General features: G+C 37.5%; 4 protein-coding genes across 4 annotated transcripts in view; all 4 read left to right on the top strand.

The window, feature by feature from the left end:
* Positions 1-7,469, top strand: part of LOC122719867 — a 51,218-nt gene extending 43,749 nt beyond the window's left edge. Inside the window, exons 5-7 of the mRNA XM_043946086.1 lie at positions 357-1,652; positions 3,372-4,385; positions 5,323-7,469. Coding sequence (XP_043802021.1) covers positions 357-1,652; positions 3,372-4,385; positions 5,323-6,907 — 3,895 coding nt within the window. The 3' untranslated portion in view covers positions 6,908-7,469. The remainder of the gene's footprint in view (positions 1-356; positions 1,653-3,371; positions 4,386-5,322) is intronic.
* A 2,160-nt stretch (positions 7,470-9,629) lies between these two features.
* On the top strand, positions 9,630-10,667 carry LOC122719866 (zinc finger protein 525-like). The gene has a single exon (XM_043946085.1). The coding sequence runs from the start codon at positions 9,630-9,632 to the stop codon at positions 10,665-10,667; it is 1,038 nt and encodes a 345-aa protein (XP_043802020.1).
* A 294-nt stretch (positions 10,668-10,961) lies between these two features.
* On the top strand, positions 10,962-13,656 carry LOC122719865 (gastrula zinc finger protein XlCGF17.1-like). Its single transcript, XM_043946084.1, is given in 4 exon segments — positions 10,962-10,984; positions 11,673-11,793; positions 11,855-11,902; positions 11,905-13,656. Coding segments are annotated over 4 exon segments (1,029 nt in total). The 3' UTR covers positions 12,742-13,656.
* Positions 13,657-14,184: 528 nt separating this feature from the next.
* LOC122719864 (zinc finger protein 62 homolog) lies at positions 14,185-18,437 on the top strand. The gene is given in 6 exon segments (XM_043946082.1): positions 14,185-14,287; positions 14,356-14,786; positions 14,788-14,927; positions 15,422-15,508; positions 15,762-16,160; positions 16,669-18,437. Coding segments are annotated over 6 exon segments (1,677 nt in total). The 3' UTR covers positions 17,186-18,437.
* Positions 18,438-18,500: the final 63 nt, after the last annotated feature.

Raw genomic sequence — 18,500 nt, 5'->3', positions numbered from 1 at the left:
AATTTCATTACAGTTCATTACAGAAATGTTTATTGATGATGCAGAAAAACTCCTATATCTTTGTTTGACTAATATCCTGTTATTTTACAATATTACTTACACAGAAAAATTGGACAATTTGTCTACAATTGTAAGTCAGATATACTTGTTCTTCTTTCTTTGTGTGGAAATTCTTTGCCTTAGATTCCTCGTGGTCGCAATTACAGATTATCATGTACGAATAAAAATTTCATTCGCGATATATTTAAAGAAAAATAGTGAAAAAAAAAAAAAAAAAAAAAAACTGCAGGCGACACACACAGAACAATCGTCGTCCTGTTTTCGAAGTACCTAACTGACTATTCTGTACTTTTCAGGATTCTAAACGGGGATGGACGTTTTATATACGGGAAGGAATCGATTCCAATGCAGCCTTGGCAAATTGTCGACGTAGAAGGTTGCCTCTACTATGCCTTCCTTCCGACGAATCAAACGCCAAAGCTCGCTGAACGGGAGAGAACTGTCGCAAAATCGGCGGACGACAGTCCGAGGAACAGCGAGGGGGAGGAGACTTTCGTGATCCCGGCCGAGGACGAAACAGGTGACAGCGATCTGTGCCCAATTAAAATAAAGAAAGAGGACATTGACGACGTGTCATCGTCGAACGAGGATAATTACGACGACGCCAAAGGATACGCCTGCGAGGAATGCAACATCTGTTTCCCGGTGATGCAGATGTTGAAACGGCACAGGAACGCGGTCCACGAGCAGGCCCAGCGATACAAATGCAAGGTCTGTTTCAAGATATGCCGTAGCCTGGTCGCGTTCAAGATGCACGTGGCCCTGGAGCATAAAACGGAGGAGGAAGAGGTGAAAGATTCCGAGAGTCTGACTTATGCCTGCAACTATTGCAACTACGAGAGCACGAACAAGTCCACCCTCCATTCACACATCAGTAGAAAACACTCGACGAAACGTATTGGGAGGAGGAAAAGTAGTTACAGGTACACGAGCGAGCCGGAAGAGTACTCGTGTGACGTGTGCGAGTTCAAATGCCAGAATCGGCGCAGATTGAAGGAACACTTGGAACGGAAACACGCGTCCGAGTACAAGTACGACTGCGAGTATTGCGGGAAGAAGTTCAAGGTGAAGGGGGACATGAGGCTTCACGTGCGTTTCAAGCACAAGGAGGGGCCTATCGTGTGCGACGTTTGCGGGAAGACGTGCTCGAACAGCAATTCCCTGTACGTGCATCAAAAGTGGGCCCATTTCAAGCCAAAGTACGAGTGCGAGATATGCAAGAGGCGCATGGTGACCCAGGAGAACCTCGATCAACACATCTTATTGCAACACGAGAGACGGGAGAGCTTCGTATGCGAGGAGTGTGGAAAATCGTTCACCGAGAATCACAGATTGAAACAGCATATGATGACTCATACCGGAGACAGACCTTACGATTGCCACATATGCGGCAAAGCTTTCGCGCGTAGAACGGCTTACAGGCAACACTTGCTTATACACACGGGCAAACGGCCGTATATCTGTGATATCTGCGGTAAGACGTTCACGCAGAAGCCTGGCCTGATTTGTCACCGGAAGTCGCACCCCGGAGTCCATCCTCCCCTACCTGTCGTGCACATAGAGCACATCCTTAGCGATTTCATGAAGAAAGAATGATGTTGCGGCGGGACTGAATCGCGTATGTCGTGCACATTTGACGCCGGTGGTGTGATGACACGTGACGTGAGGAAGATGAGAGGTGTTCTTCTTCCCGCGCGGAGCAATCCTTTCGTGTTCTTTTCATCCGAGATTTTATATTAGCTAATTTAATTGAATTTCGAACTGTTAAATCGATTGTCGAGTTAATTAATTAATAGTAGGTAGAAGAAGGTCTTCCTCGATTAATTGTTAACGCGTTATAATCACACTGCGTTAAATTTTCCATTGATGGAAATGGAAAAATTGCGAGGAGCGTAAATCATTGTTCGCGCAATCATTACGCTACACAATTTTAAATATTTAATTTTTATTAACTGATTTGAATCAACATTCAAGTTTGAGGTTTTTTCAAGCGATCGGTTTTGTCCATGTTTTTATTCAATTTCGTACGCATATTCGAATATAGGAATAAAAAGTAATTTTGTACGATTTCGTTTGTGTAAGATCGATGTTCACGTGATTTTTTTTTTTTTTTTTTTTTTTTTTTTTTTTTTTTTTTTTTTTTTTTTTTTTTTTGTGGAAACCAATTATTTAGGATAGCAAGAATTTGAAATCTATCGTGAAATATATTGTACACAAGATGAAATTGTAAATTTATTTTAGGCGCAATCTCGTGGCAGATATACATATATTTTTCTTGACTATTGTCCAAAATTCTTAAATATAATTGTCTATGATCATTTGAAATAAAACAAAATGATTTTCAATGAAAGATATATCGTTATTTGTCTAATAACAATTAATTAATATAGTAGATATTGTATAATATTTCTACTTTATTATATTAATTTAAATTGAGAATAATCTTTTATATCTTTTTCCATCCCTTTAAATGAAATTTTTTTATTATTATAGTGACGGTGTATAGAAACGAATTGTGAATAACGAAGATTAAATTGTGATTAAGTGTAAATTGAAAAAGTATGAAAACTTGTATACTTTTCTATTGTGAAATGAATGAATAAAATTATTCAGGTAAGTATTATGATTTATTTGATGATAATATCAATAAACATTTATAAATATTTGTAGGCAATAAAAAAATCTCGAGATATTACTTTGAATAATGATGTAATTTTAAGTTTAATCGTACTTTATGTTTCAGGGAATTCAGTTCACGACTATTTCGGGATGCGACAAGTTCATCTTTAACGATTAATCAATAATTGTGCATCCTTGAAGTGCATCCATAAAGAGAAACGATTGCCTTTATTATGGATTTTTACCACTTGATTACACCATCGACGATATGGTTAAAAATAAATTGCATATCTTCCGATTCATCTTCCGAACAAGTATTAAAAATTTCTTGAAAGTTAATAAGACAATATAAATATATTTATTTATTTGATTGATAAAAGACTGAAATGACGATGATTCGTAAGAAAAATTAAAGAAATATTTTTTAATCGATTACACTTCACAAATATTGTCATCCATAAAACATACTGTTTGTATCGTTTTCTACTTGCACCGAATAAAAACTTGAATTTTTCTTCTTCTTTAAACTCTCGAAGAATAAAATTATTAATTACTCAATCTATTGGTAGTAGTAATTTTACTCTTTTCACGTCAAACTCGTCATGACTATTAACTTTGACTGTAAGTAATCAATATAAATAAGTACAATCCTTTTAGAACCCTAATAAACTTTAACCATTTTCCTGTTTTAGGAATGGACAGATCCGCTTCAACCCCATCTCGAGACGGGATATAACCGGCAACATTGAAGAAATGAAAAGAGAAACGAGATCAGCCGAGAAGGCCGAGTGCAAAATTTTACCGACCTGTGACATCTGTCAAAAACAATTTAAGAAAAAATATTTATTAAGAAGACACAAGAAGCTTGCTCATTGTGAAAATGAGGATAAGAGAGACGTGTCCTCGAAAGGGAACACCCTCGTGGAACTAGGATCCCAGAAACAGGAAGCTTTGTCCTGCACCATTTGTGAGTTTCGTTGCAACAAAAGATCGACGATGATAGCCCATCTGGCGCAAAATCACGAGGGTTCCGGTAAAAGTAAATTCACCTGTAAAAGAAAATTCACCTGCATCATATGCGGCCTTATCTGTTCTCGAAAGGAGACTTTAAGATCTCATTTCGTGCGGAAGCACACCCAACATTACGAGTTCTCGTGCGAGCAATGCGGCAAAGAGTTCAAGATCAAGGGTGATCTAACCACCCACATGAGGCTGAATCATCGAGAACCGCCTGTTATGTGCGACGTTTGCGGGAAAACGTGTCGCAACAGCCACAGTTTGTACACGCATCAGAAACACGCCCACTACAAAGCGAAATACGAATGCCCCGTGTGCCACAGAAGATTGGTGACCAAAGAGAACCTTGACCAACACGTGTTGACCCAGCATGAGAAGAAAGAGAAGTCCGTTTGCGAGGAGTGTGGGAAAACGTTCTTCGAGAATCATGATTTCAGGAAACACATGAGGATACACACCGGGGACAAACCATATAGCTGTTCGGTGTGCGCTAGAGCGTTCACCACGCACAGTAGTTTGAGCCAACATTTGCTGTTGCACACAGGAGAAAGGATTTACGTTTGCGACGTGTGCGGCAAGTCGTTCGCCCAAAAGGCCGGCCTCATATGTCACAGAAAGATTCATTCTGGAACGTTGCCACCCCTTCCTGTGATGCATATCGATCATATCTTGAAAGAATTCATGAAGAAATAAATCATTTTTATATGGCCGCTGTGCGTTAGATTTAAGAAATATTTTATCGTTTCTTTTTTCTCTTCTTCTTCTTTTTTTTTTTTTTTTTTTTTTTTTATTTTTTCCTTGTCATTATAAGATTAGTATCTTCGTATCGCGAGCTATCTTCGATCAATCTTGAAAAATTTTCTGAAGACTGATTCAAAGCAATATATATTCTTTCCAATCTTTTCTTTAAATGTATGGAATGAAACTTGAAAGATTTATGCAAACAAGAATTTATCAAAGTTTTCTAAAAATTGTTATTAAGATCTTTTGGGTTATATTAATTGTTATTCTTAGGGAGCAATGAGAGAGAAAAATTAAATGTATTAGATTTAAGCCGCTATTACTACTAGATTTAAGACTACATTAATTCCCTACTGTTTCTTTATTACATAAAATAACCAATGATAATCTTTTATCGTAATTTTTTTTTTACATGGACGGACTTTCTGTAAAAATTTTCCTCGCGTAACAAACAATAAAGTATAATTTTTTTTCTCACCCACGACACGATTTTCGATCTACGACGACAAAATTACATATTATTTTCTCTCGCACTTGTGCTTCACCCTAATCTCTCGCTCTCTTCGCGTAACTAACTCTTCGAGTAACATTCTGAGCGAAACAACTCTGCAACAATCTCTTTTTACTCTTTTTACTATAATCGTAATCGTGAGCAATCTGCGCTAACTCCCTTCTCTTCACACCCCTGTGTGCTAACAATCTGCCGGTTAACAACAATCTCTCCGCGATCTCGCGCGAGAAACATTTTGACGGCGCGCGCCGTCAATTTAATCACCCGTTGAAAAGAGAATGACCGAGCGAAACGCTTTTTTTGAGAGCTTGCAGATCGACAAGAAGCGAGCAAGGGTAACCCGTTAATAACGCAGGTGATCGATGATGTTTCAGGTTCGAGCTCGACACCCTCAACTCGCGCGGTATCTTTATCTACGACAAGGAGTCGGTGGTGATGAAAAAATGGCAGATCCTGGAATTCGATGGGAAACCGTACTACGCGTTTGTACCTGAAGGCGACACGCCGTTGGCAGAGGAGGATATACCCGAGCAAGTGGACGAGGCTGGGAACGAGGAGGAGAAGCAGGATCTCGTGAAGGTGGAGTGTTTGTACGACGAGGAAGAGTTGCAATACGATTCGACCGACGAGAAATTGTACGAGGAGGATGATCTGTTGAACAGAAGCGGGGAGCTCAAGGAGGAGGACGACGTGAAACCGATAATATTAAACGGTGGGATCGAGGGGGTGGAGAACGAGAAGGCGATCGGTGATCTTTATCAGGTGAAGGTTCAAGGTAGCATGGTGACGATAGAGAAGTTGACGTCGAGCGACGTGGAGGAGGCGAAGGAGGTGGTCGAGTATCAGCAGGAGGAGCAGGAGGAGGAGCAAGAGGCGTACAACGATCAGGAGCAGGTGTTGGAGCAGGTGGAGCAGGTGGAGCAGGGGGATCAAGATCAGATAGAGCAGATAGAGTATTTGGAGGAGGAGATGTTGGAGTCGGCGAATAACCACGTGACCCCTACGAAGACGCGCAGGAAGGTGTCCAGGGGGGCGGGCAGCGCCCTCAAGTGCAAAGTGTGCTCGGAGATGTTCAGCTCGGCGATCTCGTTCAGGAAACACGTGGCGTGGACTCACAAGAAGAAGGTGTGCATACAGGAGGATGGCGCGTACATATGCGCTGTGTGCGATTACAGGACGCTGAAGAAGAGCCTGTTCGCGGCACACTTGGAGAGGAAGCACGAGACGTGGTCGAGGAAGCGGCCCAACAACATGTTGTTCCCGTGCGCCGCATGCGGCTTTGTCTGCAGATCGAAGCACTCGTTGCAGTCGCACTTCATAAGGAAGCACACCGATCGTTACGAGCACCAGTGCAAGTTTTGCCCGAAGAAGTTCAAGGTGAAGGGCGACCTGACCAATCACGTACGGTTTCATCACAAGGAGAAGCCGATCAATTGCGACGTGTGCGGTAAACTGTGCCAGAACAGCGGCTCCCTTTACGTGCACCAGAAATGGGCGCATTACAAGCCCAAGTACGAGTGTCACATATGCAAGAGGCGTATGGTGACGCAGGAGAATCTCGATCAACATCTGTTGACGCAACACGAGAAAAGGGAGAAGATCGTCTGCGCCGAGTGCGGCAAGACGTTCACCAAGAAGGACTCGTTCAAGAGGCACATGGCGGTGCACACAGGGTGCAAGCCACACTCCTGCCTGATATGCAACAAACCGTTCGCGAGGAGGTCTCAGTTGCGTCAACATTTGCTCATCCACACAGGGAAGAGGCCGTTCGTCTGCGATATATGCGGCAAGGCGTTCACGCAGAAGCCAGGCCTGATCTGTCACAGGAAAACGCATCCCGGCCCTCATCCACCGTTACCCGTAATGCCGATCGCGGACATCGTGAAAGAGTTCACCGAAGGCTACGTGCAGGAGATAAACGCGCGCGAGAACGAGGAGAGGATCGAGGAGGAGGCGTAGAATCGATGTTGTTCCGTTTTATCCGTTTGATCTTTCTAGACGACTCGAAGGCGACGTTTTTTCCGATACTTTTTCGATACTTAAATTCGATTTCGATCGACGAGAGAAAAGATGCCGCGAGAAGTTTCGTCTTGATTGTTAAAGGTTGTTTGAATCTATATTCGAGAGCTATATCGTCGAGAGAGGAGTTCGACGAGAGAAAAATTTCGATTGGTAAAGGGGAGCGCGATGATAGATAGATAGATAGATGGATAGATAGATAGATAAATTTTAATCTAGTGGAGAGTTGTAAGAGTCTTAAGTTGCGTCTGCTCGTCGTTGAAGGATAGATTAGAATAAGAATAAGTAATGAATTATTATAATTATTGTAATATCGTTTTTACGGAATTTTTGTGTTATCGCTAACAATTTGCTAATTGACTCAATAATAATATAAGTTATTATTCTAGTATTTCTTATAATCGGAGAAAAATCTTATTGAAGGATATAACTGTTTAACGACATAACTTATTAGTTAATTAAGAATAACGATAAAATTAAACATAACTTTTTAATTCCTTAATTTTCTTTCTATATTACTAAGGTCTATATTGTAGTTTAAAATGATAAAGATTGAAAATATTTTTTTTTTTTTTTTTTTTTTTTTTTTTTTTTACAAATTTATCGATTATTCCCTTATTCCTAATCATGGATTTTAAATTATACATGTAAAGTTCCCATTATTATTGGATATCTTACTTTATAAATCAAAATTTTTATCATATATATTTTTACACGTATATCTCTTGGTAAAGATATATTGTTAATTATTATTAACGATAAAATTTTTCGTAATAAAAAAAATACTTACGTATAAATTGAAATTTTTTGAAAAAATGTATGCTTCAACAACGAGTAAGAGCAATAATTCCTTGTTCAATCGAAACAATTATAAAACGCGAATCTTGAAATTCCAAGATACTTTGTATACCATTGAGATTGAAAGATTAAAGACGAACGATAATTATTTTTAGACTTATCGCGTGTAATTGTAAGAATAGAGATATAAGATGTACAATATAATATCAGCCTTGTAAATTGAAAATTTATGTTAAGAAAGAAAAAACAAGAAGAACATAGGAATCCTTTTTGAATTTTCCTTTCAGTTTACCTGTGGAAAGTCTGGAAGTCGGTCTCGACTGGTTTCTAAACTTTTAATATTATTTTAATTTAATCTTTAGTTTAATTTTAGAGTTTCATATTGTTGATAAAAAAATACAACTCGTATTATTATTATTATTGTTATTATTATTATTATTATTATTATTATTATTATTATTATTATTATTATTATTATTATATACGTACATATATAAAATAATAAAAAAAGAAAAGATCAATTTTCCTATAATGGCTGTAAAAAATTGCAAATGAATCGTGTATACATCCTTTAATATGTTAAATTTCAAGTTAATGAAAGGGAATAAAATCATGTTGCATTCTCGATACTAACAATATCGAATAAAATTAAGAAGACTATTAAAAAGCGAGCAAGTATGTTTGCTCGTTTTTTTTTTTTTCCTTAAAATTATTAACGCTAAATTAATGTTTTATAATTTAATACTACTAATGTGTGATGATTCGGTTTAATAATAAAAAAAAAAAAAAAAACAAATAGAGAGAATCAGATTGATTTAATCGCGTTAAAAGATTTTTGCTTAACACTGCTCGCGAAGAAATGGAAGAATTTCATTGATGTCTCGGTAAAACATACTGGTGTCGTTCTATCCGCGTATCGTGAATTTAATCGTAAATTTCATCGGAACTCCGTTGTTACACTCGTTGTGATATGTCTCGACGACACGTTGTTCTATTTGCGAGAGCTAACTCCTCCTACAGAATAGCTATAACACTATAGCACGGTGTGCACTCCTCCTATTCCACTCCGTGTGTAAACGCAATAACACTCGATCGTCTTCGATCGTGTTATATTTCAAGTTATATTTCAAGAGATGAAAATGTAAAAAAAAAAAAAAAAAAAAAATCCACGAGAAAAAGGATGCTCGCGCGATAGAAAGCTACGCCTAGAACGGCTATTTTTCTAAAAATCAATATCTTGCTCTAATAAGGACGACTACGTACATGCTGTGTATAGCTTGAGTTTGAAATAAATATTTTTACTGAGCCCGATCTGTTCAACTATCCTTAGAAATAACACCGATCGAAAAGGAGAAAATGAAAATATATTTTTTACTTTTCTTTGAATATTTTTTTAAAAATATATAAATATCAATTGTAAAGATGAAACGAATATTTTTTTACATAGTCGTAATCGAACTGTGTAAAATGGTTTTAAAGTAATACGCAAGATAAGTATATTTGATGATATTAAACGATCGGGTTGAAACGATAATAATCGATTATTTTTATACGTTTACAGGCTACTACTGTTTTGGATCGTTTAGAAGAAGGTAGAGAAGGTACGATCAATACAGATATTAGAGTCCTTAAGATTTCGTTTTTACCAAATTTTTACAGAAACCATATTTAGATTTAAGCGTTAATCGTTAAAATAATTTGAAAATGCAAAAATTATTTTCCAGTGAACGCTACATTTATATATGTACTTTTTAAGTTCATAAGAACATTTCGAAACTTTTTCCACGCTTTTACCAACGTGATAATCTCGATCATCTCGAAGATATCAAAACTTTTCGTTTTCTTCGAAACCAACGATAACACGATGCGTTCAATTTTCTGTTTTAGAATTTTGGATCCTCTGAGCGAGGAATTCAAGCCGGAACAATCTCTCTCCTCGTTGGAGTTCCCTGATGGATACGTGAATTGGATCGGCAAAGAGAACTTCGAGATAGTATCCACGAATCAGGAAGGGAACAACGTGGAATCTCTTCGACCCGATCAAGCAAAGAAGAAGACTATAACTCGTCTAGAGTGCGACCACTGTCGACGCAAGTTCCTCAAGAAGAGTAACCTGGCCGAGCACTTGAAGAAGCACAAGCACAAGTGTCCTGATTGCCCGAAAACTTTCAGACTTCGTCGATACCTGGCCTCTCACGTGGAAAAGATCCATCGACGCCAAGTGTACGATTGTAGCGTTTGCGAGTACAAGAGCAACAACAAAGGCACCCTGAAGAACCACTACATCCGCCTGCACACGACCAACTACGATTTCTCTTGCGACACCTGCGGCAAGCAATTCAAGATAAAGAAAGCGTTGAATCATCACGTGAAGCAGAACCACAGCGATGCACCTCCAATAGTGTGCGACGTCTGCGGCCATTTCAGCAAGAATCTCCACGCTTTGAAGGCCCACATGAAGTACAGACACTACAAGCCTGAGTTCATATGTCAAATCTGCAGAAGAGGCATGACCACTCGGGAGAATCTGGAGCAACATTTGACTTGGCACGAGACGAGGGAGAAGGTATTGTGCCCCACTTGCGGAAAGAGGTTTAGAGGCCGGGATTTGGACTCTCACATGAGAGTGCACACCGGGGTCAAACCATTCCCCTGCCCTGTATGCGGGAAATCGTTCAGAAGGCAGACTGCTCAGGAGCAGCACGTGCTTATCCACACAGGGAAGAGGCCATACGTTTGCGACATTTGTGGCCAAGCGTTCGCCCAGAAACCGGGCCTTATTTGTCACAGGAAACGCCATCCTGGACCATTGCCACCTTTGCCTGTCGTTTCGATAAAGAACATCGTCACCGAGTTCACTAAGGAGTACACCATGAAGAACACGATTATTAAAATTGAATGAATGGATGGGGGGGAAGGAATCTGTGTGGGATCTGTAGAGTCAGGTCATGTTGGATGTAAGGAAAGGCTGTGAAGGGGGAATGGTAGGAAGTAATAGAGAGATCCATTATAAATGAGATTCAGTGAGTGAATTATTGAAAAGAAGAAATTTTTTTTTTTTTTTTTAAAGGAATTTGTTTAAAGGAATATTTGCATATTGAAATAGTCTAATTCAATTATTTTATCTTGAGTCTATGACTGTTGTTGAATAAATGAAGAAATTGGTTTGTTTCAATCGTACAAGAACAGAGTTTAAATGAGGATTTATGAAAATGAGAGGTATGCATGATGATGCAGTTTTAGATAGAATCTTTTAAGCGACTTTTATATCCTTTTTTCACTGTCGATTTTAAATAGACTTTTTATGTATTATGGATTTTTATAAGTATTCAAGATTTTTATAGATACAGTTATTTGTATCGTTATCTTTATTGACAAGATAATTGAATTTTATATCTTTTAAAAGTATTTTGTATGTTTAATCGTACAAATCTTGTTTGTATTTTTTACTATTGTATATCTCAAACTTTTTAATAAAATTATAATTAAATACAATTGATTAGATATTGCATTAACTATTATATTATAATATAAAAATATTTAAGCGAGCAGAGAAACTTATTATCATTCTATTTTACGAAAGATATAAAAAAAGAAAAAGTAAGTATAAAGAAAAAGTTTGCATTTTTACTTTCAAAAAGATATAGAAAGGAAATTTCTATTGAGAATAAAATAACCGAAAATAATTAAAATCACATTTGAATTATACATCGCTCATTGCACAAAAATCTTTAAGGTATATATATATATATATATGTATATATATATATCTAAAACGAATCGTGAAACGTTCATCATTCTGTTAAAAAATTTGTCAAGTAAGTAAGCTCTCCATACAGAAGCATTGTCACGTTACACCGTGTCGATTATCAAATCCTAACTAAGGAACCACTTCGATCTGTTTTAGTTCACCTGATCCATTGAACGGAAGCGAAGCGAATCCTTTGGAAGATGGTTCATGCGCCATCAAGATAGAGAACTCGTACACGTTGGCGAAGAAGGAACGAAGGAATCGAAATCAAAGGGACGTGAGAGCGAGGAAAAGGACGAGATCGAAGATCGACTCGATCGCGTCCCCGACTTGCAAAGCTAAGAAACCCATCGAATCGAGGAAAGCAAGGAGAGAGGCCGAGTCACTTTTTGAGTGTGACTTTTGCGGTAAACAGTTCAACCGGAAATCGTTCTTGGCGTCTCACATGAAGCAGCACAGGCACCGTTGCAAGACCTGTAACCAAACCTTCAGATTGAGGAAAGACTTGAAGCAGCACACGGAACAAGTGCACGGGCCGGTGTTGTACCCTTGCACCATCTGCGAGTACAAGAGCAACAACAGGTGGACGTTGAAGGATCATTTCATTCGAAAGCACACGAGCAGTTTCGACTATTCGTGCTCCGTTTGCGGGAAGCAATTCAAGATAAAGAACGACATGGTGCAACACGCGAAGCAAATGCACAGCAATGCACCGCCCATTATTTGCACCGTGTGCGGCCACGCGTGCAAGAGCGTGCCCTCTTTGAAGGCCCACATGAAATACAGGCATTACAAGCCGGCGTTCGAGTGCAGCTTGTGCAAACGATGCATGACCACTCAATACAACCTTGACCAGCATTTGCTGTGGCACGAGAAAAAGGAGAAGGTCGTGTGCCCCACCTGCGGCAAGACCTTCGGCCAGAAGAGGGATTTGGATCTTCATCTGAGGATCCACGAGGGCATCAGGCCGTTCTCTTGCCCTGTCTGCGGCAAAAAGTTCCCGAGGCGGACTGCTCAGGAGCAACACATACTGATACACACCGGCCAGAGGCCGTACACTTGTGATATATGCGGGCAGAAGTTTGCTCAGAAGCCGGGATTGATCTGTCACAGGAAGCGGCATCCTGGACCCCTACCACCCCTCCCTGTCATCTCTATTAGGAAGATTATCGCGGATTTTACTCAGGGATTAAATGATGCGACGATAGAGAAAAAGGAGAATTGATCGAATTGAGGAGTGTAGTGATTGATTTCGTACACCTTTTTTTCTTTTTTTTTTTATTAAATATTCGTGGTTCTGGTTCTTGCAATGCTGTCTCGTGATTCTAAGTGTAAAATTAGAGTTGTTTTCTTTTAATATCGTACGATTAATATATTTTTATTGATATCGGTGATTACTAAATTGCAGATGTTTAGACATCATAAAAAATAAAAAATTTTTATTATGCAAAGCTTGAAAGTTTGAATTCAATTTTAAATTCATTTTTTTTTTATCGTGTTTACAAAAATGATATGATTTTTCATTCAAATATTTGCGGCGTAGTAATCATCAGTATTGTTGGTTATTCGTAGTGTTGAATATTATGATTACGTATTAGATTTTTATCCGTGTCGTTATCTTTGATAAAATATTAGGAATAAAAAGAGGAAGTATACTTTTTTTTATTATAAATAACGAATCTATCATGTGAAAAATATTTTATTACGTTTAGAAACTCCAGACAGTATAATTTTATATACGTTGAAAGGGAATTGTATAAAGATGAAATAATCGATTATATACTTGATAGTATATATTGGACAAAATGTTAATGAGGAATTGTCAAAAGAATTTGTACATCTCGTCGTTTTACGAGAGATCGTTGTATTATTCATTGTTTACTTTGTTACAGCATAATTTGTATTAGTATACGTATATATGTAAGTATGTACTTTGTACGCAAACAGGCTTTAATTGTACGTTAAAACGATAATTATTTTTCGGTACGTCCACATTACGTCCACATTTCTCGGAAGATCGAATATATTACTCGAGAAATCACAAGCAAAGCGCTTCTATAATTTTGTACAAAAAAACTTTGCAGAAAAAGTCAATATTAAAAAAAGAATATTACAACATTCAATACTAGTTGAAATTTAAATATTGCTAAATAAATGAATAATTAATCGAATGTATTTATATGTTAAAAAGAAAATTTTGTAAGAAATAATGATGATGATAAAACTTTATGTACATTCAATAATTGTTTATTGAAATCATTGAAAAAATATAAATGCAAACGTCATCTTTCTTCACGTGGTATAATCCTCCATTCCTTCGTTTTCATATTTCAAAATACTTGTTCGCATCTTAATTCTATCAAAGAAAAAAAAAAAAATTTTTTTCAACGAATATACAAATCTTGATCAAAATTATATTACAGATTAATAAATCGTAAAGATCATACATCATTAAATATCGGGTAGGTATGTAATAAAAATTAACAAAAAAAAAAAATTCCCAACAAAAAATATTCGTTACAATCACAATAATTCTTCTAACCATCAGTTTATTCAAACGGATCACGAATCACACGTGTTCTTCATCAACGCCTCTGTTTTCAGGACACGAAGAATAACCTCTCGAGCGATTCACGAATGCATCAAATGCGGGGCCTGTTTCTGCCACATGAGAAAACTGGTCGAGCATCTGAAGAATCTGCACAACATCGACCGAGCCTTCAGCTGCGACGAGTGCGGGAAAACCTTCAGAAGTCCCATGAACATAGCTCGTCACAAATTAATCCACACAGGCTCGAAGAGGTTCGCGTGCGATTTGTGCGATTATAAATCAAACCAGAAGTCGAATCTCGAGAGTCATCGTCGGCGACACATCAAAGATTACTCGTTCAGGTGCGGCCAGTGTCAGAAAGGATTCTTCCTGAGGACAGAGTACGTGGAGCACGTGAACGTGCACACGAGAAAGGAGATCTATCGATGCGACCATTGCACGAAAACCTATCCGTACAAGAAGAATCTGACCCATCACATGAGGACCCACCACGCGAATATTTTACCGGCCGAGATGAAAAGTGGCGCGAAACGGAGACACGTGTGCACGATCTGCCTGGAAGATTTCACGCGGAAACGATTGTTGGAAACCCATTTGAGGCAATTGCACGGGTTGCGCGAGAAAATGGGGCATCTGTGCGATCTTTGCGGCGCTATGCTGTCCTCCAGAAGAAGGCTGATGGTGCACAGGCGGCGTCACGTCAACGAGAAGATCGCGAAATGCGATGTGTGCGACAAACAGTTCGCGAGCAAAGAGAACCTAAGTATTCATCGGCGAGTGCACACGGGGGAAAAACCATACGGTTGTTCTCAGTGTGGAAGAAGATTCGCACAGAGGACCTCTTTGATCTTGCATCTTAGGTATCATTCGGGGGAAAGGCCGTATCAATGCGTGGATTGCGGCAAGGGATTCGTATCGGGAAGTTTTTTGAGGAAACATCGCAAGACGCACGAGAAAACCTCGCAGCTCGAGACTTGAAACGATGTGATAAGAATCTAATATCTCCATCCAACAACACAATGAAAAATAGACGAGTGAATTGTGAAATCATGTTTTTTTCTTTTTTCTTTCTCTCCCACTCTCTTTGTTGTCGATAAAAATAATTTTGTGAATACTTGGAATAAAAAGGATGATGAGAGAAATCTGAACAGAAATTTGTATTTTATTGAAGAATGTATGTCGATGGAGATTTTTTTTTTTACCGTGAATTTTTGTGCGCATTTACAAAAGCATCGAAAGCTTCTTCTTTCTTTTTTTTTTTTTTTTTTTTTTCGACGTACGAATATCAGTGTTGAGAGAATATCATGATGCTTGTAAATGTGTATCTTTGTCAATGAAGATTCCCTCATTCTAGCAACTGGAGCAACGAGCACGACGAGTTTAGCAGCTGCGAAGATTTCAGAATCAAGAACGAGGATGTCCTTTTCGATCCTGAGCAGAAGTGAGTTTCTTCCACGCATTTTGTAAAATTACAATTACAAAACAAAAGGAGGTAATTAGAAACATTTTTGCATTTTATTTAATAATATCCTCGATCTGATGATCTGTATTATATGAATAAAACCAATCGATTTTCTATGTTCAATTTTTTTTATCCAAAAAAAAAAAAAGAAAAAAAATTAAACAAGAAATAAAGAAACGATTCTCTTGTTCTCTCGTTCGAGGATAATTTCGATTTTAAATTGAACTTTCAGATTCGAGGGAAACGAGAAAGTCTGCGATCTGTGCCAAGAAAAGTTTCACTTCGTAACCAGATTAGTGGCACATCTGAGGATCGTTCACGGTATCCATAGGCCCTTCAAGTGTGCCACTTGTGAAAAGACGTATCCGCAACAATTCATGTTGAACGCTCACGTGAAAAAGTCCCATACCCCAAAAACTATACCCTGTAATCAGTGCAGTTTCATGGGGGTGAATGCTACCGACGTGGAGAGGCATACGAAACGACATCATCGAGAGGTGAAATTCACGTGTGAAATCTGCAGTGAGAACTTCGTGGACAAGGATTCTTTGACGACTCATACGACCATGCACAACTTCATGCAATTTCAACAGTGCAATGCTTGTGGTACGACTTTCAATGACGTGTACAGGTATGACAATATTGTTTTTTTTATCAACTCATTTACATACACAATCATACACGTAGTTGAGCGAAGGTAATCGATCAGTGAAGATCTCGAGAAAATTTTAAAAATATTCTTTAAAATTTCTTTCTTCGATCGTTGAATATTATTCGATTTTTAACATAATTTTAAATTGATATTTGGACAAGAAAAAATTTAAAGGTATTAATTAATTTGATTTTTACATAAGGAAAATATAAAAATTATATTTCACTCGTATCATATTTTATATAATACGTTATTTATTAAGTAGAAATTTTTGAAAATAATCTTTCCTAGAATCCGTATAAATTTTATTATTTGCTTCATAGCATATTCAATAATGAATATTTCGAGAATAATGATAAATCGAAATTATTCTCTTCAACAAAAAAGAATACCAACGCTTCTAATATCTCCATCCAACAACACAATGAAAAAAAAAGAAAGAAAGAAAGAAAGAAAAATTATACTCGAATGTCTCAAATTAACACAGTCTGAAGGAGCACAATCGTCTCTATCACTACGACCCAGCTGCATTGATTCAAGAGAAACTCGTAACAGACGATCCCCAAACCGCAGAGCACAAATGCGACGTTTGCGGCAAGGTTTACAAGTACAAATCAGTTCTGAAGCAGCATAAGGTGAAGGCTCACGGTGACATGCCCAATTACGAGAGGCGTAGATATTTATGCGCACTTTGCGGCAAAGAGCTAAAAACAGCGAAAGGCCTCGAGATACACAATCGATCGCACACAGGGGAAAAGCCTTACACCTGCGAGGTATGCGGCAAGTGTTTCGCGTGCGAGACCCTCCTCAGGACTCATAATGTCACTCACACAGGCGAGAGAAAGTACTCTTGCGACCAGTGCGGCAAAGCTTTTACACAGAGATCCACGTTGGTCGTTCACAAACGTTACCATACTGGTGAACGGCCATACGTTTGTCCTCGGTGTGGAAAAGGTTTCGTGACGAGAACCGTTTTGAACACTCATATGAAATCCTGTCGTTGAAACGGGATGAGAGAAGGAGATAGATGGAAGAAGAGAGTAATAGCAGGGGCTTCCAGTATGCGATTGTTTCAGCTAAGACTGGGACTATTTAATATCGTTAATTTTTATAAATGGCTAATTTCTTATAATTCTGTGATTCTTTGGGGAGATTGTCAGAACGTTTAAAAGTTAAGAATTTCAGGTTGGATGGTGAAAGAGTATTTGAAGATGGGTGATCTTTTTGTATTTTTATATTTAAGTATTTAAATATTGGATCGTTCCAATAGTCCCAGCCTTAAATCGAAGTATATATATATATTTTTGTGTATATATATATTTTTTATTTTTATTTTAATTCCAGTATTAAATGGTTCGTTTATAGAAAGTTTATACGGTCAAAAGTACTATTTCTATAATTTGTCGCAAAGTATTTAAAATAGCATGTGGCATAAAAAATCAATGCGTGACAATAATAGAAAAATTCGATAAAGCAGCTAAATTTATATGAAATCGATGTACAGTTCTTAAAATATTGAATTTAATTTTCAATACGTGTCAATAAGAATAGCCGACATCCATAGTGTTTCTTCTATTTGTTTCTTCTATTTCTTGGACAAGCGTGGATTGACACAGCTCGATCGTTTAATACTGGGACATCCTTGTGCAATTTATGACTCTTGAGGTGCTTTTAGAAAACCCTCGAGAAATCAGGGCAACCCTTACGAATATAATCGCCATTCAATCGTCAAGTGGATTAACATCGAAATCGATCGCTTGAAGGAGATATCTTTTTGTAAGTAAGTCCTATCCATATATTGATTATGCATACGTATTTTTTGAGAAAATATGAAATTTTTAAAAATCGATGAAAATAATAATTTAAGACGTGAGATTTTTTTTTTTGCATATGTTTTATACGTCTTTTTAAAATATTTTTAAAGTTTTAAACGTGCAGAGCTCATAATGTCTGCGATTATAAAGCCGTCCTTGACACTAGTATTAAAATGTAACTGATCGTTGTAAATTTAGTTGCATCTGATAAATATCGTCGTGCTATTTCGTATAAACGTAATTAAAAAGTATAATAATTAAAGATAGGAAAAATATGATAAGTGATTTTTCATTTTATGCAAAAAAAAAATTGTTGTTTTTGAGATTCGTTTTTGAGATTAAATATGAACACACCATTTTAAAATGGACTTTTCATATTTTTCTTTTAACCTCTAATTAATATAAGGTTCGATTTTATGATAATTATAAGAATATTTTTCCTTTTTGTCGATAATTCGACAGAATCTTTCTTTCGAGAAGAACTTCTTTTTAATTGATCGTTAAG

This window comes from Apis laboriosa, unplaced genomic scaffold, assembly GCF_014066325.1.
Source record: "Apis laboriosa isolate Shangri-la unplaced genomic scaffold, ASM1406632v1 scaffold9_cov152, whole genome shotgun sequence".
NCBI classification, from domain to species: domain Eukaryota; kingdom Metazoa; phylum Arthropoda; class Insecta; order Hymenoptera; family Apidae; genus Apis; species Apis laboriosa.
The sequence above is the reverse complement of the archived record's forward strand: the minus strand, read 5'-3'. Positions and strand labels throughout refer to the sequence as shown.

Coding starts and splice junctions, on each gene's coding strand:
- LOC122719866 (XM_043946085.1), top strand. CDS start 9,630: ATGCGTTCAATTTTCTGTTTTAGAATTTTGGATCCTCTGAGCGAGGAA.